The following is a 24,772-nucleotide window of genomic DNA, read 5'->3' on the forward strand; positions in this document are numbered from 1 at the left end:
TCCCTGTCGTCTGCATGCTCCTGTTTCCAGAAAGGCTTCTGGAAGTCACTGCATACACACTGTATGATGTCTAGAAAGAGTGTAATTACAGGTCAGGGAGACAGCTCAGTGGGGAAGGTGATTGCCTTCCTGCCTGATGACCAGAATAGAAAGAGAGAGCCGACTCCCACAAACTAGCCTCTCCCTCCCACATTCAAGCTGTGGCTTGTGTGCCATCCCCAAATAAGTAAATAAATGCATTAAAAACGTATTCGGAGTGAGTGTGCTCACACACAGCAAACTGCTGAGTGTTGGCGTGCCCCCATCTGTGGATCCACTTTAGGGCCAGTCGGACACATATGAAGTGAGACAATTGAACCACACCTACTCCCGGACTGCTAACGGCCAACTGTGAGCGTCTCAAGGAAGACCCTTGAGCTGCTGAGTTCTAGCTAGCAGTCAGACTTTTGATTTGTTTTCCCATCACTTCTTTGTCATCTTGAGATTATTACACCACACCCCCGAATACTATCTTATTCCATTTCTATTTCTAACAAATAGTTTTAAATTCGTATTGTCTGGGGAAAGCAATAGATTGTGGCTATCTTTGAGTTATACCCTTTTCTGCTTAATATGCTTTTAAACTCAAGAATATTTCAAGCCATTTTCCCTACAGGAAGCACCTTTCATCGAGGCAATTTACAATTTATTTTTAGGACCCTTGCATAGATGCAACTAAAAAGGGATTCTCTATGAAGGCTAAGGCTCTTATGCAACTCTGGCTTACTTGATTTAATCGGGATGTTCAAAGAAAATGTCAGATACGTAACAGTGACTTATACTTAGGGAGAAAAATTAAAGTGATTAGAGCATCCTTTGAGGAAGTTTCCCCAAGTCTGCATGGTAGAATGTTCCTTAAGATTCTAGAATTCTGTGGGAATTTGACCCATTCCCTTCCCATTGGTAAAAGGCAAGGGGAATGGAACCGCTCCAGGCTCCCTGCTACCTGTTGTTCAGATTGCTCAATGTGTTCTGACCGTCCACAGAATCGTTTTTTAGAGTTTGCTATTTCGGTTAAAGTAGCGCTGGTAAAAGTCAGAAGCGATGCTGAGTGATGCTGAGCATCACTGAGCATCACCGAGCATCACCGCGGCGCCGCCTCACTCACACACACACAGCCTGCGTTCATTCTGTCTCGTCAGGCCTGCCTTTCATGCAGTGAGGGGTGGTAAGAAAGGCGTCCTCTTTCATGTGGGGGCGTGTTTTCCAGGACTGATACTGCTTGCGATGCCGGCCCAGAGGTTCTGCCCCTCTGCGCCAGAGCAGGCAGCCGCACCACTCACCGGCAGGGCAGGATCCTGACCACATCGTTGGGCTTGTACCCTTCGATGCACACTGCGCAGTTATCAAAATCAGACTCTGTTTCCTGCAACAGAAGAAACAGAAAGACTAACCTTAGCTTCCATCCTGAGCAAACACTGCCATAAACCAAAGGCGAGCTCGCTCATAGCCAGCCTCTCAGCAACATTACCGAGTTTCGTAATCAATAATTCACCAGCCGGCTTAGTTTCCACCCCTCCCAGCCTTCACGGGCTGTTTCCATTCCGAGAGCTTTGGTGAGGGAAGCGCCATTCCCACACGCTGTTCCTAAAATTCTGCAGATGACAGTTATAGGTGACACCGAAGCCCCAAGGGTGAGGAATGGTGTTCATCCGAAAGATGTATAACGCACTCAGCCCCCTGGAATCTAAAGTGTGGAATACACAAATGGAGTTTCTTTCTTTTTTCTCTGCATACAAACCTAAAAGAGGCACCTCATGGTCTACTTTACTTACAGCATCATGCTCGCACGTTTTACTCTCTAGTTGAGTGGGGGAAGATACCGATGAAAATTAATGCCACCTCTAAATCTGGTTTGTGTGTGTGCTCATGTGAGGGCACACGCGTGTGCATCAGCGTTGCTCTCGTCATCATCATAATAATAATGATGATGACTATTGAGACAGACTCTCTCACTACTCCTGGAGCTCCCCTGCTTGGCTAGGCTTGACTAGGTCAGCGAGCCCCAGGAATCCTCCAGCCTCTATCTCCACAAGCAAGCGTCACCACATTTGACTCTTCTGTGAGTGTTGGGGACCAAACTCAGTTAGCATACACATTTTACCAACTCGACCATCTTCCCAACGCCCTGGTTATCCTTCTAAATGAATTTTCTTTTGTTGGTCTCAAAAGCATTCTCGTATTGTTTAAACTGATAGCAAAGAACTTGTGGGGTAAAAAATCAGTTATTCAGAGCCGAGACAGCACCTGCTGAGCTAGTGAACGCGAGGCCGTTACTAAGTCTCCAGGGGATGCTCACCCGCATGCTGGCTTGCAACCCACTGTTCTAAACAACAGGCTGTTGGGTGCCCTTAGAGTCTGTGCGCTTGGGAGGTGCTGCCTTTTCCTATTTCCTGGAGGTGTATCAGGGCCTTTGGAGTCTGGCCACCCTTCTGCAGTGAGGGAGGCTGGTGGGTTCTGAGCCCTAGAGCTCATTTGTATATTCATACTCTAAGCTTACACGAACAGCACACTCAGTGTATAAACTCAGCCTCTTTCCAAGGACTTTTGGGAAAACGTCCCTGGGGTCATACAAGAGCAACTATCAGCTTTTATTGTGTACATCACTTGGATTAAGGTAAGCGGAGACTGATGGAAATAACGGCCTTTGGTTTGCTGCTTTTCTTCTTGTGTTGGCTGCTAGATCTAAATTTAAGACCAGTTTTTGTCACATGCTTCAAGGAACACTTTTGTGGACTGTCTCCCCCAGACGTGGAATGTTTCCCTGTGGTTTATGTTTTACTGAGACAGGGTCTATGTAGCCCTGCTAGTCTGGAGCTCCCTATGAACAGAAGGCCATGGCACCGGCCTCTGCTTCCTGACTGCTGGGATTAAAGGTGTGAGCTTCTTGCACACCTTTTAAAGCACATATTTCGTGTATGCAATGCTGGTTTCACTGCGACACTTTCACACTCGTGTCACACTCCTCCACTGTCTCACTGTGACACTTTCACACGTGTGCCATACTCCACTGTCTCACTGTGACACTTACACACGTGTGCCACACTCCACTGTCTCACTGTGACACACGTGTGTGTCACACCCCTCCACTGTCTCACTGTGACACCTTCATGTGTGTGTCACAATCCTCCATGGTCTTACTGTGACACTTTCACACGTGTGTGTCACACTCCTCCACTGTCTCACTGTGACACTTACACACGTGTGTGTCAACTCCTCCACTGTCTCACTGTGACACTTTCACACGTATGTGTCACACTCCTCCACTGTCTCACCGTGACACTTTCACGTGTGTGTCAAATCCTCTATGGTCTACTGTGATATTTTCACACGTGTGTGTCACACTCCTCCACTGTCTCACTGTGACACTTTCATGTGTGTGTCACACTCCTCCACTGTCTCACTGTGACACTTACACGTATGTGTGTCAAACTCCTCACTGTCTCACTGTGACATTTACACACGAGTCACACTCCTCCACTGTCTCACTGACACTTTCACACGTGTGTGTCACACTCCTCCACTCTCACTGACACTTTTACACATGTGTGTCAACTCCTCCACTGTCTCACTGTGACACTTTCACACGTGTATCACACTCCTCCACTCTCACAGTGACACTTCCACACGTGTGTGTCACCTCCCACTAACCTCTCCTATCCTCCCACTCTTTCCACCTTTCTTCTTCTTTCTCTAAAGTAGGGAAGCCTTCTGCTTCCTAAGTCCTGTTGTGAATTCTAGACTCTGTATATGAAAGAAAATGTGGTATATCATCTTTCTGCACCTGGCCTATTTTGTTTAACATGATAATATCTAGTTCCATTTATTATCCTTCAGATGACATAATTTCATTCTTCTTAATGCCTCAACAATTCTGCACTGTGTGCACACATCACGTTTACTGTATCCATTCATTTGTTGATGGGCACTGATGCTGACTGAACAGCTTGGCTATTGTTGCTTGCTGAACTTCAAATTTTCTCATGCTTGGTTGCTAATAAATTGCATGTATTTTACAAACGCTTAATTCTTAAACACTTAATTATTAAAAACACTTAATTATTAAAACACTTAATTATTAAAACACTTAATTATTAAAAAATAAATTACTTAAAAACAATTATTAAAACACTTAATTATTGAAATAAATTGTGCATGTTCTACAAACACTTAATATGTTTAATAAAAGCATTCTAAGTTCAAGAAATGTATAGACACACAGATTTACATCTTTCTCCTTTTTTATGTTCTCTCTTCTCCTTGGGCTGTCAAAAGAGACGAGAGTTTCACTGACTAGGTCCTCACCCAAGGAAAAGAGGTTCTCACCTTGTCGCCCTTCCTGATGGTCCTGACCTGGAGCTTGCTGATGGCTTTCTTTGCTGCATCTCCCAGTCGGCGCTGAAAAAACAAAAGCTGTTGGTTAATAATAAAGATGTGTGATTCCCTCATACTTTCTAATGGCATTTCATAAACCAGAGCGGCTCTCTCTAAAATCACACACACACATCATGAATGTTAAGGATGATGGGCGGAAGACATAGGCCTGGGCATTTGCAGAGAGTGGATCTAGGACTCAAGGTCCATGAAAACAACCATGTTGGAGAGAGTCCCTTATTCCTAGTGTTGGGCTCACGCTCACACAACGCAGAGTTAGCATGGAAATAGAAACTTCCCAGCTTCTGTGTATATCTGTACAGACTGGCAGCTAGCAAACCTGAAGTCTTTCCTAACTTGTTGGAGTAGCTGGCCAGTGTGTAATCTCTTTTCCACTACCGACACCTTTATTTGCTGTGTCTTTTAATTTGCTCATTTTGACACTCAGTCTGCAGCGACTACCCTGTCACCTTCTCCCTTACATGTGCATCTGAGTGCACTATGCAGAGAGCAAGGAGCTGGCTCAGTAGGTAACGATCTTGTCACATAAGCACGAGGTTCTGAGTTCAGAGTCCCAGGACCCCAGGAAGAGCTACTGTGGCACCCCAAGTGTGTAACCCCAGAGCTGGAGAGTGGAGACAGGTGCATCTCTGGAGTGCTCTGGACAGCCTAGCCAATCAGTAAGCATCAGGTCCAGTGAAGGGTCTTTGTCTCAAAAGACAGAGATCGACAGAGAAAGGTACATCTGCCACTGGTCTCTATATGCATTTGAGCTGTTATATGAGTGTTCACACACAAGCACAAATGTGCATACACCCATATGGACACATTTAATACACACACACACACACGCGCGCATGCATACACACCACAGAATTTTGTCTTTAGGTTAGCAGGTGATCACAAATCACATAACTGGGGAACCGCTATCAACCGTGTTGAGAAAGAATACATCATGCCCCAATTTTGCATAGGGAAAATTGCCACCCTAATGAGTCCTGCAATGAGGAGACGGGCGCGGGAATGAAACTTCATCTGTTGAGAGACAATGGGATTTCTGTGTGTGCTTGCAAGCTTCCCATGTGTTTTTGCCTCATGCTTATCATGCATATTCTGGCCTTCAACAGATGCATCTGTAGCAGTGGAAAGTATTTGAAGGGTTCAAAGCAGTAGGGGGTTAGTTTTTGTTCAGACAATGATAACAAGAGTACTAACAATAACAATGTTCAGTTTTCTTTTATGTGTCATAACTTCTTAAAATTCAAATTGGCTTTATTTTTCTTGTGTTGGGTTTGAACCTAGGGCCTCGGGCATGTTAAGCGAGCTCTCTAGGCTTGGGCCATATGCCCATACTTTTCTCCTAAGAATACTGGACAGACCGACTGTCTTAGTCACTTCTCTATTGCTGTGATGGAACACCATGACCAAGGCAACTTATAGAAGGAAATGTTTATTTGGACTTGTGGTTCCAGAGGGACAAGAGACGGTCGCCATCATGGAGAGCATCCCTGGCAGTTGGCAGGCATGGCGGCTGCGTGGGAAGCAGAGAGGTCACACAAAGAATGGTGTAAGGCCTTCACCTCCCAGAGTCTGCGTTCACTGACATATTTCTCCCAATAAGGCCGCAGCCCCTAAGCCCCTCCTAACAACACATCTAATTCAAACCACCGCATCACGGAAACCTACAATGTCCAGGCACCCGCTGAAGTCTTCTTTCCTTTACCTTCCTACAGCCCCATGAGAAAGGTAGACCCTCCAAAAGCCCTGCAGTTTCAGAGCTGGGAAAAATACACCACAACACAGCTAGGCAGCCCTCCAGTGCCCCATCTAGTCATCAAGACACTAGCCAACTGACCTGTTGGCTAGAAACTGGAGCCTATTAGGTCGGTATAAATCACTTCTATTGCATTTAAATAAGCAGAAATTGAGCATTTCTCCAAGTTATTTAATTCTCCTCAAGGATATTTTGTCTATTCCTAAAGATATTAATTAGCATCCAATACCTTAACACACACACACACACACACACATGCACACACAAATTTTTATTTCGTTCTCTTGCTTTAGGAGACAAGGTCTTCCTACGTAGCCTTGGTTGATACTGAACTCAAAAATCCACCCAGTTTCCTAAGTGCCGGGACTGGACTGGAGTCATGTACCAGCCTGCCTAGCGCATATTTTTAATTATATTTCCTGTTAAATACAGATCTGGGCTTTGAAAAAATGGTACTGAACTATAATTTTCCAAATCTCTAATCTCTGTAGCTTATCACATAGAAGAATTTCCATTAAAACGAATAAATAAAACATTCAAACAATAGATGTTTTTAAAGCATGGAAATAACCTGAGAAATTTAACCTGGAAATGGGGAAATACAAAGGAACCGCGTGGGTGGATCTCAGCCTCACAGAGGAGCCGCGTGGGTGGATCTCAGCCTCACTGAGGAGTCGTGTGGGTGGATCTCAGCCTCACTGAGGAGTCGCGTGGGTGGATCTCAGCCTCACAGAGGAGCCGCGTGGGTGGATCTCAGCCTCACTGAGGAGTCACGTGGGTGGATCTCAGCCTCACAGAGGAGCTGCGTGAGTGGATCTCAGCCTCACTGAGGAGTCACGTGGGTGGATCTCAGCCTCACAGAGGAACTGCATGGGTGGATCTCAGCCTCACTGAGGAGTCACGTGGGTGGATCTCAGCCTCACAGAGGAACTGCGTGGGTGGATCTCAGCCTCGCAGAGGAACCGCGTGGGTGGATCTCAGCCTCACAGGGGAACTGCATGGGTGGATCTCAGCCTCACAGAGGAACCCCAGCAGTGGATCTTCGGAACGCTGAAATCCTTTAATGCATCTCCTCATGTGCTGACCCCAAACCATAACATTCTTTTCATTGCTACTTCATAACTGTAATTTTGCTGCTTTTATGAATTGTAATGTATATATCCGTGTTTTTTGATCGCCTTAGGAGACCCCAAAGGGGTCATAACTCGCAGGTTGAGATCCGCTGAACTGTACTGATACTTTCTGTAAGGTAGTAAAGTTGAGTGAAGCCTTCAGTATTGATGAGTAACTACCACGTACTGGGGGAAAAGGTAGAGAACCGTCATTCTTTTATTCTTAGGAGTAAATGCCACAGGTCTGCTTAAAAAAGACACTTGAACACCAGATAAAGAAATGTTGGATGCCTTCATTTTTATTTTTAAAAATTACTCAAATTATTCTCTATATATGAGTCTTTTGCTTGTAAACATGCCTGAACATGTGCCAAGCGTGTCCCTGGTGCTCATAGAGGACAGAAAGAGGACATTGGATCCCCTGGAACTAAGGTTGAAGATGGTTGTGAGCTGCCATGGGGGTGCTGGGAATTGAACCTGGGTCCTCTGAAAGAGCAGCCAGTGCTCTTAACCATTGAACCATCTTTTCAGTACCATGAAGTGTTGGCTATTTTTCTCTTTTAAAGTTTAGAAATTTTTTCAATTATGTGTAGATGGTATTTTAGAATAGTGTGTTCAATTCAATCACTTAAATTTTTTTTTCAAGACAGGGTTTCTCTGTGTAGACCTGGCCGTCCTGGAACTTGCTCAGTAGACCAGGGTGGCTTCAAACTCACAGAGATCCGCCTGCCCCTGGCCACCAAGTGTTAGGATTAAAGGTGTGTTTAAGCCCAGTTTAAATTTTTTATTTCCCATGAGTGAGGGAGAAATTAGGCTAAAAATAGTGTTTTCAAACAGTGGCCAGAGATTACACTAAAACGCAGCTAAACTAGAAGCTGTCCACCTCTCTTCCTCTTCCCTCCCTCCTATCTTGCCTTGTGCCAGCTCTCCCTAGGGAACCAGGGTAGTCAGCTATTTTCCATCACCCTGTGTCCACCTCCAGAGTGCTGAGGTTAGAGGCATGTATGTGTCCATGTACTGCCACATCTGGGTAAAAAGAATGCTTTCAAAAGTGTATTTCACTTGATCCATTTTTTAGCAATGACATATGCCCATAAACATGGCTGTGTAAGAAAAGGTAGAAAATAATGCCTTTAAATTTTGGCCATGTATTTATCTCTACTTTTGTCTACATCTACATGAAAATTGTATAGACTTTGAGTGTGTGTGGTTTTATGTGTGTGTGTATGTGTGTGTGTATGGTTTTGGAGTTTGAATCCAGAGTCTTATGCGTATTAGGCATACTGCTAAGGAACTATACCTACCAATCCCTGAAGACATTCCCAGTCTCTCTTCCCGAGAAAAGCCTCTTTCTATGTGCTTTAAAGAGACATTGAAAGCTGCCTTTCTTAAAAAAAAATACAGTGAAGTCTATTTAGGAAATGACAAGCAAGCTGGTATTAAGGTGCCCAGGATCATGACTAACAAGACAGCTGGTGGATAGAGGATTAGAAAGACAGACTGTGCTCCTACCATTTGTACGGCCTCAGCCCAGAGGGTACAAGTGGTTTCCTGAAGGGTCACTTAGGAAGAGGGCTTCCTAAATTCCCAGGACTAACATCCCGGAGACAATGAGCTAGAAAACGGGAAAGTCATAGGCATGAGGCCTTGGAGGCTCCCTTCCGGAAGTCCCCAGAAATCAAATGGTTCTCAAAGCTCTGACAGGAACTGAGCAACTGCCTAGACAGACACTCAGGGCTTAACTGAGAGTGAGGTAGAGCAACACACGTCTGCCTTCATTTTATTTCTGGCACCATTGTTATCTTAAACTTTTGGGCCATTTCCCGATTGGTGTGCACATAGGTACGTCAATTTTTTAAGAAGTGTTCACCTGAAGCTGGTAGCCCTTCCCCTTTCAGGACAAAGACACCAAGATAAGAGCCATTAGGATCTGGAACTGGAAAGATGGCTCAGTGATTAAGGTTCTTGCTGAGCAAACATGAAGCCCTAAGTGTGGGTCCTCAGCACTGAGGCAAGAAGCTGTGTGGTGAGCACATCTCTCACTGGAGTGGAGTGGAGTGGGGCTTGGGAAGATCTTCTCAGGCATTCCTGACCAGGCAGCCTGTTTGAAACTCAAAATCCAGGCTCAGAGGGAAAACCTTCCTCAAAACTCAAGGTCAAGAGAAATAGAGATGGACATGTCAACATCAGTTCCTGGCTTTTGTGTGTGTTCTTACAGGGAAACGCAAACAGATACTGCATACATGTCTCCTGCACCTCCACGAGCGACTGAGATTTGCAGAGACATCATACATACTAGCTTGCGAGTCTTTCCAATCCCTTCCTGGACTCTGGGATTGGAGCCTGCCTGTCTCTAGTCATTTACCTAAATTGGCTAAGAATGGTAAGTCTCAGACAGTAAGTCTCAGATGGGGAGCTTGCTTCGGTAAACAAAGAACTCCTCTCCAAATGGGAACTGATTGTCCCTTGAATGATAAGGATTTCAACTTCCGCAGAGAAACAGTTCTGAGATAAAGATCAGCCAAACCCAATTTTGACCAAGATGATATAACTAGATATGCTTCCTGCCCCTTCTGTTATAATTTTGGAATGTGTGTCAACACCCTTACAGACAGGACAAAGAAGTTGGACTGTGCCTCCCAGTTGTGTGTGTGTGTGTGTGTTTGTGTATGTGTGTTTTAATATACCTTTTGGAGTAGATTCCTTTCGTGGCCTTCCTGGTGACTTTCTTTTTGATTCTCAGGGTGGGTGACTGGATCTGTCAGGTTCCCTACAGAACCTGGTTGCAAAGGTAGGAAGGACAAATTCCATCCGATCATTCTGAGAAATATGCTATTATAGAGATTCATTCTCTCTTTGCAGTTTTTAAAACCAAGCCTCATTCTGTATATTATGATAGATATTATCTCCTTTGAGGAAAAAAAGAATACCATTTTAGTAGTGTTTAAGGACAGATATGGCAACCCAACCTGGACGGGGCAGGACAAATGACCCAACCTCCGGGGCACAGGAAACTCAACTTCTGAGACATAGATCCTGCATCACATGGTGATCATGGAGCCAGGCAGTGTGAGGTATTTGTTGTTCTTTTTGTTCTGGAATAATAAATAAGGGGGAAAACACCACAAAAATTTAAAAATGCCCTGTGAACTGAGGGGCACCTGAGGGTCTCAGAAGCGGCTTCAGAAGCAAGGCTTTTCAGGGAACTTTTCTGGTGCCCTAAAATAAGTCACAGAAGGCCGAATTCTTCCCTAAGGTGAGTCATAGGAGCTACAGTCCCTGTCCCCACAAAAACCAAACAAACTCGAAACCGTAAAGGTCATGTTTGCTCCTCTTTCCTGAAAGCCTTCATTTCTGAGAAGTCTGACTACTCAGGAGAAAGGAATGCAGCACAGACACTCCAGAAGAATCTTAGCAGCCTGGCATTGCCACCCTCACCCAGTCTATCACCAGAATGTTGTACTCTTTGCCCAATCACACATTTAGGTGGCTTCTTCTTCTTCATTGACTCTAAGGATGATAGACATTTCCTCACAGGTTCTTCCATCTTTTTGGAAAAAGACCAGATATAAACTGATGAGTTCTAATTCCCATGTTGGTCTCTCCTTATATTTTCTTGTATTAGTGGTGTGCTAGCCATGACCCCTATGATGAACAAGGAAACAGATCAATCTCCATAACTGTAACAGCATCAAAATGGAGAGACTAGGGAAGGTACTAAGTCATATTTGCATATCCCAAGTTCAAGGCTCAGACCTCTTCTCCAGAGTACCCATTGTCCAGGTGAGCCCGCTCTTCCTGATGACTTAGTGATAGCTTGAACTGATGCCTCCTGTATTCACTTCTCCATCACTGACTTCTCTCCGAGGAGCAACCTCATAGCGAGAAGCCTCCCAGGCACTTCTGCTCCAATATCTAATGAGCTTCTAAATTTAATGTTGCCAAATGCAACGTTAAAACCAACCGCACTGGACCTCTTCTGCCTTCCTCACTTCTGGTAGATGTTCGAAATCGAGCCAATTACACCCTCAATCGTCTGCTTCTCTCTGACATATTGCGACTGTATGACTTCTCACCCGAAGTGGAACACTCTTGAGAGCAAACAGAGGAGTCAGTAATTAGGCCATGTGATATTGTGGCACGTAATAGAAAATACACATTTTGTTCTTTATCTTAGCTCCTGGCTGAGCTCCCCAAATCCCTGCAATTTAAGGATGGGAGGCGGCAATTGTGAACCAGGATGGTTATTCAAAACAAGCCCTTTCAGTCACCCCTGGCTTTATATTAATACAGTGGCTTTTGGAAAGTCCCTAAGGATGGGGCTGGCTGCCTCAGGACTTTGTGGTTAGAGGTGCGGATTTTTAGACCTACCACCGCTTGTGCCCTGAGTGCAGTGTTGCCTGCTGATGCTTTTACAACAGAAGCCCTGCAGGGGCAGAGGCCTTGACTATGTAATAAGTACTCAAAATAAGCTTTTTCTTGCTCTTCCTGGGAAAGAGAGAGACGGAAGGTTGCATTGATCACCAATGAACGATGATGATTTAATCCCTTCTTCATAGGTAATGAAGCTCCCACATAGCCCCAAACAGGGTTCAGAGAATTTCCGGGCTGCTGAGCATGGAGAGTTATCCCTTTTGGACAGGGTATAGACGTTCGATAGCCTGTCTTCCATACTGAGCATTCTGTCTCGTTTAAACTGGCTGTCCCCAAGACGTAACATTTTAGGATGAACAGGAAAACATAAAGCAAGAGCTTCCCTATGTACAACCTGTCTTCCAGATGCACAAGCATGTAATCTGGACTTGACTCACATCTAGGATGTTCATCTTGTGGGACAGAGTCCTTCCTTCACCTTGGCGTTTAGCAGTATTTCAATGTGTCAGAACGGAGTTAGACTATTGGCTGGTGTTGGGGAATCAGAAACCCTTGTGTATGAGGCTGGAGTGTTGTGTTCTCATTTGAGTGGAGGAAGTACAGAAGGGACAAACGGTGTCTTTCCCCCTTCCCCATGGGCTGGCACAGCAGGAGTAGACTAGAATGTATCTTTGTGTTCTTTATTGGGTCCACAAGAACTTGAAACAGCTCTTTATTTTGACACCTTAGGCTTTTCACTGTAGTCCAAGCCCACCGCCGGCCACAGTAATTACGGCCCTTCGCTCGGTGTCTGCTGTCTATTTTGATGTGTGTTTCTGTTGCTGCTCCTCCAACACGGCCATAAGGGCAGAGCCCTTGTCTAGGTAACAAATGAGAAAATAACTTTAAAACTATTTATACTCTCAGAGGCATTTACAAAGCACACACAGGATGTGGTCAGAGTTCTTCCCTCCCTGGAAGACTGGGAGATAATTGCTAGGGGAGTTTGGTGTGGCAAGGACTCTTGCTCTGAAAGGTGGAGCTTTTGCTTCATTGTTACTGTATTTTCATTTTTGTTTGATTTTTTTTAAAGAGTGCTTCATGGAATATAAGTCTCTAAGAAAATTATATTTTTCATCTATAGTGAAATTCTTTTATTTAAAAAAGATTTATTTATTTATTATGTATACAGTGTTCTGTCTGTCTGTATGCTTGCAGGCCAGAAGAGGACACCAGATCTCATTACAGATGGCTGTGAGCCACCATGTGGTTGCTGGGGAATGAACTCAGGACCTTTGGAAGAGCAGTCAGTGCTCTTAACCTCTGAGCCATCTCTCCAGCCCTATAGTGAAATTCTTTTTTTTTTTTTTTTTTTTGGTTTTGGTTTTTCGAGACAGGGTTTCTCTGTAGCTTTGGTGCTTGTCCTGGAACTAGCTCTTGTAGACCAGGCTGGCCTCGAACTCCCAGAGACCAGAGATCCACCTGCCTCTGCCTCCCGAGTGCTGGGATTAAAGGCGTGCGCCACCACCACCCGGCCTATAGTGAAATTCTTAAAAGTTTATTTTTGTTTGAGACAGGGTGTTGGTGTACGCTTTGCTTTGAGGTGATGTGTGTGCATTACCACGGCTAACTGGATATTATATTTATAAACCTCATTTTTCTATAATTCTAGAGGAGAGTCAGAAAGATGATCCTATTTTATTTCAAACTGTGTCATAAGAACTAAAATCCTCATATCTATACACACACATATGAAGTGAACGATTCACATTTAAATACTATTTTCTAAGGGCTCCTTGCTTTGCCTGTTACAGTGATTCTATTGACATCCTTCTGATAATGCTAAACATTTCTTGTTTGATCCTCCCACACAATCACTCTGACCTTATATTTGAGGCAATCTGGGCCTCTGGGCCTGGGTAGGAGAAACAGCTCATGTAAGTCCATGCCTCTTGGTCTCATCAAATTTTGACCCACACTGGCCCTGATTCCCAGACTGACACCTTTAACTGCCACTGTATTTTAGGAAGCACGGCACAGCAGTCAAGTTTGGTCTCCAATCTCAGCTACAGTCCTTGTTCTGTGTCTCCGCGTCAAAGACTCGCTGCCAACACCCAGGGATCTCACCCCAAGGGCAGCTGCACTGAACTGACCATCTCAGGACAGCACAGAAAGCGTCCATATCATGTAAGAAGCTGGGGAAAGTTTTAAGACTATGAGTCACACGAAGCCAGGTGGGCATCTAGGACAGGCTAATTTAAGCTCGGGCCTCTTCAGATACCCTCCAGCAGAACACATCCTGACGTGAGATGAACTCCTCTCCTGTCTTAGCCCAGACTGAGGTCCTATAAAGACCTGAAGGCACCGGGCAATGGTGGTGCACACTTTTAACCCCAGCACTCGGGACGCAGAAGTAGGCTGATGTCAGTGAGTTCAAGGACAGCCTGGTCCACAAGAGCTAGTTCCAGAACAGGCTCCAAAGCTACAGAGAAAATCTATCTGGAAAAAAAAAACAAAACAGAAGAAAAAAGAAGAGGAGGAGGAGGAGAAGAAAAAGAAGAAGAAGAAGAAGAAGAAGAAGAAGAAGAAGAAGAAGAAGAAGAAGAAGAAGAAGACCTGAAGGCTCACTCTTTTTGAAGGTCAATGACACTTTAATAAAAAGAAATGATTCAAGTCAACCCGCTGCTTATTCTGGAGATGCTGCACACTTGTCCTGGTCTGTTGCGCAGACTGGAACACCTGCTATCAAAAGATGTTTTGTCCCAAGTTCTTATTCCATTCTTTCAAAGGGGCTAAAAATGTAGGGTCCACATTGATCTGGAGACAGGGCTAACTTTTATCACAGTCCCATCGCTGAGTGACCTTGGGGATAACACACTGCAATTCCAGGAAAGTTAATAAACGTCTCACCGAGCATGTGTGCGCCTAAATGGACTTGCAAGCCCTGTCCACCTGCAGAAAGCAGAGTGACCAAAATGACTATGCAACTAATTGAAGGTCTAGCTAGTTCACAACTAACAATTTCATTCTCTCCTTGAGCACTAAATGGCTGCTGAGATTCTCCAAGAGCAGAAAAACCACATATTTTTATTTATGACTGTCTGGTTAGCTGATGACTATCTTTTTAATAACCAATGTACAAATATATATTTCATACAGAACTCTATAGGAGTCAGCTGGACACACTCTCCACGCTCACCACCTTGAGACTAACTGGTTTTATGTGCACTTCTACTGCAGAACATTTGGAGAGGACACAGAATCAGACTCGTGTAATCATCCAGCTACCACCATGACTATAATAACGGATGCCACTCACTGGGAACTGCTATCAAAAGTCACTGGTGAAAAAATAAATATTCATTCTTAATTAAAAAAAAAACTCAGTAAAGTTGACGTTTGCAAAATTACATCTTTTGTAGCATGAGAAAATATCTCAACCTATAAAACTGAATGGAAATAAGATGATGGAATTTATCTTAAAATTCTCATTAAATTGAGAGTATTCCCTTACATGGGGCTGGAGAGATGGCTCAGCGCTTAAAAGCACAGCCTGCTCTTCCAAAGGTCCTGAGTTCAATTCCTAGCAACCACACAGTGGCTCACAACCATCTGTAATGAGATCTGGTGCCCTCTTGAGGAAGAGACCCGGTCAGTTGTCCTCATCAACTTAGACCATGAAACCCAAATGGATAGATTCAACAGAACCGCCATATACGGCCTGCCCATGTATACTATAGGGTGGGAGATTAACATCCATGCCATTTTAGGTTATTCAGAGGGGTTATTGGGCATGCATGCCAGTGAAATGAAGCAGGATGTTTAAAGTTAGAAACAACTAAGCCAATGCATAATGCTTAAATAACTGGGAACAAGCATAAGAAAACTGTCAGACTGACAGAGTTTAACAGTGCTACCGGAGACTAAAGAGTCAAGAAAGAGCAAAAACATAAACTGTACTTGGGAGGCTCAACATCCCAGTTATAAACTTAGCCTGAGTTATCCTATAGCTATAAACTTAGCCTGAGTTATCCTATAGCTTTGAAGGTTGGCATGAAATCCACACTCTTAAGCACAAACGTAGTAAAGATTAACACAACAGAGGAGACCAACGGAAACAGATGGGAGGGATGTTGTAATTCCGTAGTTCTTGGGAGAACACGGTACTGGAGCAATACGACACTGGGTGGGAGCACGGGGATCCCCAGATGGGAGGTGTGTAGTAATTCTGTAGTTCTTGGGAGAATGCGGTACTGGGCACAGGCAGACGGAGGGACTGGTTCAGAGAGCATTGAAGCAGGATGAGTTTCTCTCACCGGGGTATTTCGTATTGCTAAAGGAGGCTGCTGTACAGGAGGGGAAAGCTAATTATTCAGCAAGTGCCAGTTATAAAAATGGCAGGTCTTCATAAAAAAACTTTGCACCTCTGCTTCATTCTTCATAAAGAAAAGTTCTGTAAGATTTAGCTACAAAAGGTAAATAAAAATGAGGTGGAGTAAAAGAGAGAGAATGTTTTTTTTTCTAAAGTTTTAGCTCAGAGAAAAGATCTGGTTACACAAGCTTTAGTGGTTTATTCAAGACTGGATAGATTTCAGCTACTTAGTCACAGTGACACATCTTCATGCTTCAAGAACCACAGATACAGGCAAAGATAATGGGAAGCCCCAATATGTAGCCCCATATTGTAAAAAAAAAATGGCTAATTTCCTTGACCAATAAACACCTGATACACACTAATAAGAAAGTATCCAACAAGTCAACTGAAAAGACCATCAGATGGCAGAAGGAGGTATGTAACCGGGACCCGTATTTTATACTGTGCTTGGACACACGGTTAGAATTACTTATGATTTAAAACGTTATAGCTGGGAGTGTAGCATGGTGGCGGGCTGTGGCTTAGCATGTACAAGTCCAGGGGTTCAATGCCCAGCACCATGGCAACAAACCAAGAAAAGAATGATTCTATTCATCAAATCAATAAAAAGCTGCAACATTCTGTAAGGATATGGAAAGCTACTTTAAAAAAAAAACATGTATTTGTGTATGTGTGTCTTTGGGTGTCTGTCCATCTGTGTGTCTGTATACATGTGTGTGCATATGCTTGTGCTTGTTCCAAGAGGTGCAGGGGGATGTCCTACTTTGTGGGAGTCACTTCTCTCCTTCTATTCTATGGATTCTGGAGCTTAAACTCATGTCATCAGGATTGAAGTCATGCACCTTTGCCTGCCGAGCCAAATTGCTGTCCCCAACAATACTTTTTAAATATTGTTGTTGAAATAGAAATTGGCTCAACAATGTTATTTTGGAAGACAACACTGCAGTCATCGTAGTTTAAGTACATATTCTATTGTCTTAGCAATTACGCTTCCAGAATTTACCTTATAGATACGCTAAAATATGTGCTAAGTATCACACATGTGTGTCTTGTTTGAAAGAGAAAGCATGCCCATTAATGGGAACTGGGTAAATGAATATGATGATGAAGGCAGTGCAATGCTGGGCACTCATGAGAAACGAGAAGGCTCTTGGATTTCGTGTTGGGATGAATTAATCTCCATGATGAAGAGAGAGAAAGGGGCAGAGTTAAATATGCTCTCATTCTGTTTTTAAAAAGTATGATTATATATAGAAGCATATGCATTGAGACATGCATAAAATATCCCTAAAAGATACTCTATGGACTCATATGGAAGGCGATTTTTTCATTCACATTTTATACTATATATATATGTTCAAAATGAACTACTTAAGAAAACAGTTTTATTTTAAAAACAAAATTCTCATCCTCCCTTATGTTCCCAAGAAGACAATCCTGGTTATTTTTGAGTCAGGTCGTCAGTATTTAGTACAATCTAGGCTCCTGTCAATCTATTTAAATAAACGGTTGTTTAAAAATGAGCAAAGGGAGGGAGCGTGGACTCAATCATCAGCATTGTAGATGGCAATATCAATAAAGCATCAGAATACAGCAGTGTGAGAGGCTTTTGAAGAACTGCACTGCAGAAGGGCAGTGTTTTGGGGGTGGAGTCGGCAGACAGTTTTGATCCTACCCTGTTATTTGTGAGTTGCACAATTTATACCATAGTATGTGTTGCTGGCATTAAGTTTACAAAGCGATGCTTTTCTTAACGAGAGACTCACCTGATTCCTGTCCCTGGCATTTGCATAGCGAAACCTCTGGATGTAGTAAAAGACCAGCCATGCGAGGGAGATGGTCATGAGGACGATGAAGGAGATGGACACAAACACAACTGACGTGCGGCTCACGTATTTCTGCAAGTTCCGGGTCCCGATGGTGATGTACATGGTCACGGTGACGTTCCTTTCCAGCAGGCTTACTATCTCCTTCCCTTTGGGCTCAGGAATCATTATAGCCACGATGTCTTCCACACCTGGGGTGAGAGGGGCGAGGAAGCGGGAATGAGGGTTGGGCGAGGGGAGGCAATCAGAGTGAAATGTTTGGGAGGGCACTAAGAGATGGCATTGCTTTCTGTTAGCCAGGGCCATGCCATTTTGTAAAGTGTCATCATTTTGATCGACAGTTCTCCAAACTATAGTCACTTGGTCTCTAGGATTAAAGGTAACTTGCGTTTCTAGGTTGTGCCCTCCCGGCCATCATCCCTGACTGCGAGCATGTGTTAAGGACTTCCATCAAAACACAGGATGGGCCTTCTCACTCTTCCTCTGAAACCTCTAAGGCCCCAAATACCTCTCTCCCCGCCATGCTGCTGTCTGTTACAATGTTAATATGTCTTCTAAGAACGTTCTTTAACTTCAAAGCACAATCCAACTCAATGTTCCCCTGGAACCCCAAATCTCAAAATTTCACTTCCAGAATCTTCTTCGAAGCTGAGACACCTAACAGCCAGAGTCTGAGTCTCATCTTGCCTTCCACCAGCTCCCCAGAGATGCTCTTACACACACACACACACACACACACACACACACACACACACACACACTATGCTGTGATTCAGACACCAGCAAGGCCATGCCCAGGCTACTTTTTCTCTCTCTAAGGTACCACCCCTGAATTTGGTCCAAGTGGACCCTTCCATAGATTCCCAGGAACAACCAAAGAAGTTTCCACTCCATGGCAAGGAATCAGAGGCACAGCTTCCGGCCCCGACCTCAGAGCTCTCTCCCTTTTCCCTCACGTACTCTGCAAACACTCAGTTGCAGATCTCTAAGTACCATTTTAAAAAGAGATTTTCTCCAACAGTGACTACCCAAGCAACAGAAGTCAGGGATTCTTAGAGAACTCTGGCAGGACTGGCTAACTGATATACCGGTCTCAGAGCTATTTTCTGCATATTTTACTCAATTCAATGAAAGTGGTTATGTGTTCTCATGTGAAGCAAAGGGAAGATGAAGGTAGATAACCCTGAAACAATATGACGTCATATATTTCCACCGCAGTGCCTTTGGGTTTGCACAGTTAGAAGGAAAAGGCTCTCTTCTGGGATCTCAGTCATATGTGTCACGGGACTGTATGAGAGGCTGGTCTCAGTGAGGACTAAGAATTAATGCACAGGGTCTTTTCGTAAGCACAGGACACCAAACTCAAAGGAGCCAACCCAACCTGTCACTGTGGCTGTAATAAGGAACAGAATCCCACAGTTCAATCTGCAGGAGAAGCTGCAAGCTGAGTGGCACACACCATCCTACATCCAGGCAGAAATAGTCTGTTACCTGAGGCGATTAAACGAAATGAAACCCACGTACTATTTAGGGAGTTGTAGATTCGGGGAGGAAATGAAAGCCTGCTGTAGATGCCGGCAGACTGTGGTCTGGCAGCCAGGTGGTACAGGATTGCTCAGCTAGGCTGAACCAGATTACATCTGTGCGTGTGTGTGTGCGTGTGTGTGTATGGGTGGGTAGTGGTGGGGGTGATATTACTAGTCTCTTCGACTTTACTCTCTATTCACGGTTTCAGTCCCACATCCTTGACAGTGTCTCCTACAAGCTTATTAAGTATTTTAAAAGTCAACTCCCTTAGGATCATGTATTTGTTACTTTAACACATTTTTACATCATTAAAAAAGCAACCCAGGTGCACACAAAGGAGACTAGCCATTGGTTATGTATTGTTGCATTGGTGTTAGAAGAGCATCAAGCTCTTTGCTGGGTGTCCGAGGTTTGTTGCTGTCTTTAAGAGCCCCTGAAACTCATGTCTTGAATTGTAACTTGGCTGCATGCCCCCCCCCCCACCTCCTGCAGCCCCTTCTCATGCTGTGTTTATTCTGGCTAATGGCTTCCTGTGGTCTGGGGTTTTTCTGGGGATTAAGGCCACTCCCAGGTTTTGCCTGTACGGAAATATGATCTGCTTTGTACTCTGGACTAATCTGGCCTGGGGGTGGGGTTCATCCCAGAGCTGCAATTATTCTGGAGATATATGAGGACTTGAGAGAGGGTCACGATTTTCTATTTATTTCCTTGTTTATGTTCTCTAGGCTTATTTAAAGCTCTAGATTAGATTTTTGTAAAGACAGGATGTGGGGGTAAGTTAAGAGGCTTTCTATGTTCAGACAGGCACAAATTTATATTTTAACAGCCAAATGAAAATATTTCTTAATTACTTCCAGTTTTGATACTCTCTTTAAAAGGTTTGTTTCCTCCCAAGACCATAGAATTTCTTATTTAAAAACAGCTTTCCTAAACCATATAGTTTTACCATCCTTTTTTTAAACCTTTAGCAACCAAAATATTTGGCTTGCTGACAAAACAGTATTTACTAAGTTCTCTTAATGGACAAGCAGAAAGGACAGAGACTAGAATGTGATTTAGTTTCCCATTAAATTCTCGGCTTTATTTTGTACCGTTTGTTTTATGAGGTTGATCTACTTCTTGCTGAACCTGTCCCAACTTTCAGTCTTAAAGTCTTTAACCCATTTCCTACCAGCCCCCACACCAGTCTCCAGTTTTCCTATTAGAAATTCACACTTGGGAGCCTGCGCAGTACAGTCATTAAGACTTGCTCTTTGGAACCAGATGGCGTGTTTTAATCCAGTGCAGCACTTTAAAAATAGGCCCCAAAAGCTTGGATTGTTGCGAGGCTCTGAATTATGCATTATCTGCTTTCAGGGATCTGAGAAAACATTTTCTCTTTCTGCGGGGTAAAGTATAATTAACTATTTTAAACTGTTTGTTTTAAACCTAAGTGCCTCGTGACTGCCTGTTGTGTCTACAACTGTGGGTACTTCAGGACATACTACATGCCCTGGGAAGGAGGAAAGCAAGCAGAGCCATGGGGCAGGTCTATTGGTCTGGACACAAGGCTTACTAATTTCTGTTTTTCTTTGTACTTTAGGCTGTATACTTTGTACAGTAAGTTGCGTTGGGGATATGAATTTATCCCAGTGGGAATAGTCACTAAAAACTGGATGCCTAGGAGCTTGTGAGATGGCTGAGTGGTTAAAAACATTTGCTGCTTTCTCAGAGGACTCGAGTTCAACTCCCAGCACCCACACAAAGGGCTCACAATTGGGTAACTTCTTATCTAAGGGATCTAAGTGATATGATGTAGTTTATTGATCTTTGCGGACTCCTGAATGTACATGGTGCACAGAAATTCATATAGGCATGCACACGCGCGTGCACACACATACACACACACACACACACACTAAATTGGGTGTCCTGGTATAAAGTTAACTGCATTTGGATGAATTATTCTGATCAGTGAACAAAATCCAGGAGGACCTAGTCTGTTTGAGGGGACCCGGGCACCGATGTGAGTAGTCACACTCTCCCCTGATCTTCACTTCCATCCAGATGCACACCTGCAGCAGAAGTGTGGCTGTGGGCGTACAAGAGACAGGAGAGGAGAGGAACGAGAGCTGATGGGGTGTGGCAGGGTTTGCTGGGAGGCACCGGGAACAGTCCAGGGTTAAATGCTGCTCCACTGAAGCACTTTTAACCCATGACTCCTGGGTCTGAGCGGTGACACACACAGATAGATATTTGGTGTGGGTAAAACCCACATAGACCAAGCTATTTGGGTAATTTCACGTTTGCCATGACACCAAGACACTTCGCTGCCAAACGCCTGCTTTGGTCAAATAGTCCCTGTCTCCCATATTGTTTCCTTCCAAACATACTTCCGGCTGCGGAGAGGTGAGAGACTGCTGCAGAGTAATCGCTGTGAGTCCTGGAAAACCTCTCCAGTTAGAGACAGTACCGTGTGACCAGCACAGACACCCCCAGTGCCAGAAGCAGAAACACCTTGTGTATAGTGCTTTCGCTATCCGTGACACGTCTCAGCAGCCACACTCTTATTTGATAAATGTGTGTATGTCAGGAATCCAAAGCTTACAAAGCCCAAGGGTGATTAGTGACCAAAAAGCCTCTCCTGACACACTCAAGCTGGCTGCTTAATCGCTGTGCTAGTGAGATCTACTGACACACTCAAACTGGCTGTTTAATCACTGTGTTTGCGAAATCTACTGACACACTCAAGCCAGCAGCTTAATCGCTGTGTTAGTCCAATCTCCTGACACACTCAAGCTGGATGCTTAATCGCTGTTAGTGAAATCTCCTGACACACTCAAGCCAGATGCTTAATCTCTGTGTTTGCAAAATCTCCTGACACACTCAAGCCAGCTGCTTAATCTCTGTGTTTGCAAAATCTCCAGGACACCAGCAGAGCACAAAGCACTGTAGGGAGCCCATCACCTACTCCTCCCTATGCACCTGGGTGTGTGAACATCTCTGCACCTGCCTCTCCTCCCTAATCTGTGCTCTAGTCTGTCTTATTGTTCGCCATCTAGAATTTAGGAAATTATAAGAAAAACACTCAGTGTTCATTTGTAAATAGTTTCTACTTATACATTTAAAATAGTTCACTTAAAAACGTAGTCAGTTTCTGACTACTGTCAAGTCTCAAGCGGGGAGTGCATGAGGCGATTTTAAAACCATAAAGCATGGCCAAGAAGCTTTCCATTGTCCCTGTGCGGAGAGGCTACAGGGGGAACAAGATTGGCAAGCCCCACACTGTTCCTTGCAAAGTGACAGGCCGCTGTGGTTCTGTGCTGGTGCGTCTCATCCCTGCCCCCAGAGGCACTGGCATAGTCTCCGCTCCTGTGCCCAAGAAGCTACTGATGATGGCTGGCATTGATGACTGCTACACATCAGCCAGGGGCTGCACTGCCACCCTGGGCAACTTTGCCAAGGCCACCTTTGATGCCATCTCTAAGACCTACAGCTACCTGACCCCCGACCTCTGGAAAGAGACTGTGTTCACCAAGTCTCCTTATCAGGAATTCACTGACCATCTTGTGAAAACCCACACCAGAGTCTCTGTTCAGAGGACCCAGGCTCCAGCTGTGGCCACCACATAAGGGTTTTTATACAAGGAAAATAAAAGTGAATTAAGTCTGTTTTAAAAAAAAAACCCGTAAAGCACTGTGTAAATCAAAAGCTGCTATGATTTTCTGTACCAGCAAACATTTTTAATTTACGCACATGCAAAACTTCTAAATCGAGCTCTTCCAAATAGAATAGAGCAGTACTCTCTTGCTGGATGGTGCCACATGCTTACTGTTTGGCCACTGAGGTGTGGGTGGAATCGATGCTCTCCACTCTGATGTGGGAAACAAGAATGGCGATAGTGACCATGTATATAAAAGTCAACACAATTCTGCAATTACAATTAGAAGGTAATTAGTAAAACACAAGACTCAAGTCAACATGCAATAACGAAGAGTTTCTCACATTAATCCATGAGAAACTAAAGGCAAAATGGCCTATGCAAAATTGCACTGCATGGTTGACAACATTAAACCACTAAGAATAAACTTAATGAACATTGGAGCTAAATGAAGAGAAGCATGCAATAAAATTTCGCTGAAAGACATAAAAATTCCAAAGGGGCAGATGTCATTTTAAACGTTTTAAACACAAGAGTTACTTATTTAGTAGTATGTAGTATGTGATTTTAGTTAGCTATTGGTAGTTATGACTTTGTTGTTCTCAAAGTATAGCCAAGGAGCATAGTCTCTTGAAATTGATCATCCTTTTTGGGGAGAGGGTTCTATCTGTATTTTTAAAATACAAATATCTATTCCCTGAGGCTACAAATGTCTCAGTGATCAAACTTAGTTCTTGTTGTCAAATCTTCTATATTCCTAATTTTCTCTGATCAGTTTCATGACATAGTGTGATAGCAATCGATAGTCTAATAAAACTACTGACCATGGGTTGGGATATCCCTCAGGAGTTAAAGGGCTTGCCACACAAACAGCAAGCCTGAAGGCCACAGTTTGGAGCTGCAGAATCCAGTAAGAGCTGGATGGACATAATGGCCACTCCTGAGGACTTCCAGAGCTCAGAAGGTAGATACTAGGTCTCTGGGACAGACTGGCTACCTAGACTCGGTGATATCAGGTGATTTCTGAGCCTGATTGAGACACTCAGCTTGAAAATACAATGTAGAGATGGGCAAGAAAGACTCCAGATGTCCTTCCGGAGCCTCCACATGGAAGCACACCTGCACACCCGTGTGCTCACACACATGTAAGTGAGTACACGCAGAAGCAGACACACACATGGAAGCACACCTGCACACCCGTGTGCATGCACACATGTAAGTGAATACACACAGAAGCAGACACACATGAAAATGAACAAACAAAACCCCAAACCCTACACTAAACTGTGATTGGGTTTGTTTTCTCGGCTCTTCCGGTTGTTTGCCGGTGCAGTTGGGTTTGCATAGCTCATGGCACGTGGGTCCCCATGCTTTTCCCCGTTCACAGCACTGCTGCAGCTGAGCGCTCTCGAGCCATTGTCCTCTCTCCTCAGCAACATCTGCTCTCCCTCTCCAGCCCCAAGTTGCATGCTACCTGTCTTTGTAAATGTACCATGTCTGCTTGCAAGCCCTCAGCCATTACTTTGGTGCCACATGAACATATTCAGTCTGAGGCCTTCCATTCTTTCCTGAATGTACGACTTCATGTTTTCTTCAAGTATATCGTTCACTGTTTTTTCCTCTTCTGTAAGTTCTGTTATCCCGTTGGTGGGCCTCACTCTCCTTTTCTACATGTTTCTTGTTCTTTCCCATTGCTCGTTGGTTACATTATGATGAACACATGGAACTGAACGACATAATTCACTCAAATAC

At 44.1% G+C, this 24,772-nt stretch overlaps 1 protein-coding gene across 1 annotated transcript in view; it reads right to left on the reverse strand.

Moving 5' to 3' along the window:
* Positions 1 to 24,772, reverse strand: part of Rnf150 (ring finger protein 150) — a 211,656-nt gene that overhangs the window by 64,349 nt on the left and 122,535 nt on the right. Inside the window, exons 2-4 of the mRNA XM_057753267.1 lie at positions 17,794 to 18,044; positions 4,366 to 4,437; positions 1,323 to 1,405 (exon numbers count right to left, since the gene is read on the reverse strand). Coding sequence (XP_057609250.1) covers positions 1,323 to 1,405; positions 4,366 to 4,437; positions 17,794 to 18,044 — 406 coding nt within the window. The remainder of the gene's footprint in view (positions 1 to 1,322; positions 1,406 to 4,365; positions 4,438 to 17,793; positions 18,045 to 24,772) is intronic.

The sequence above is a fragment of the Chionomys nivalis genome, chromosome 21 (genome assembly GCF_950005125.1).
Source record: "Chionomys nivalis chromosome 21, mChiNiv1.1, whole genome shotgun sequence".
Classification (NCBI taxonomy): Eukaryota; Metazoa; Chordata; class Mammalia; order Rodentia; family Cricetidae; genus Chionomys; species Chionomys nivalis.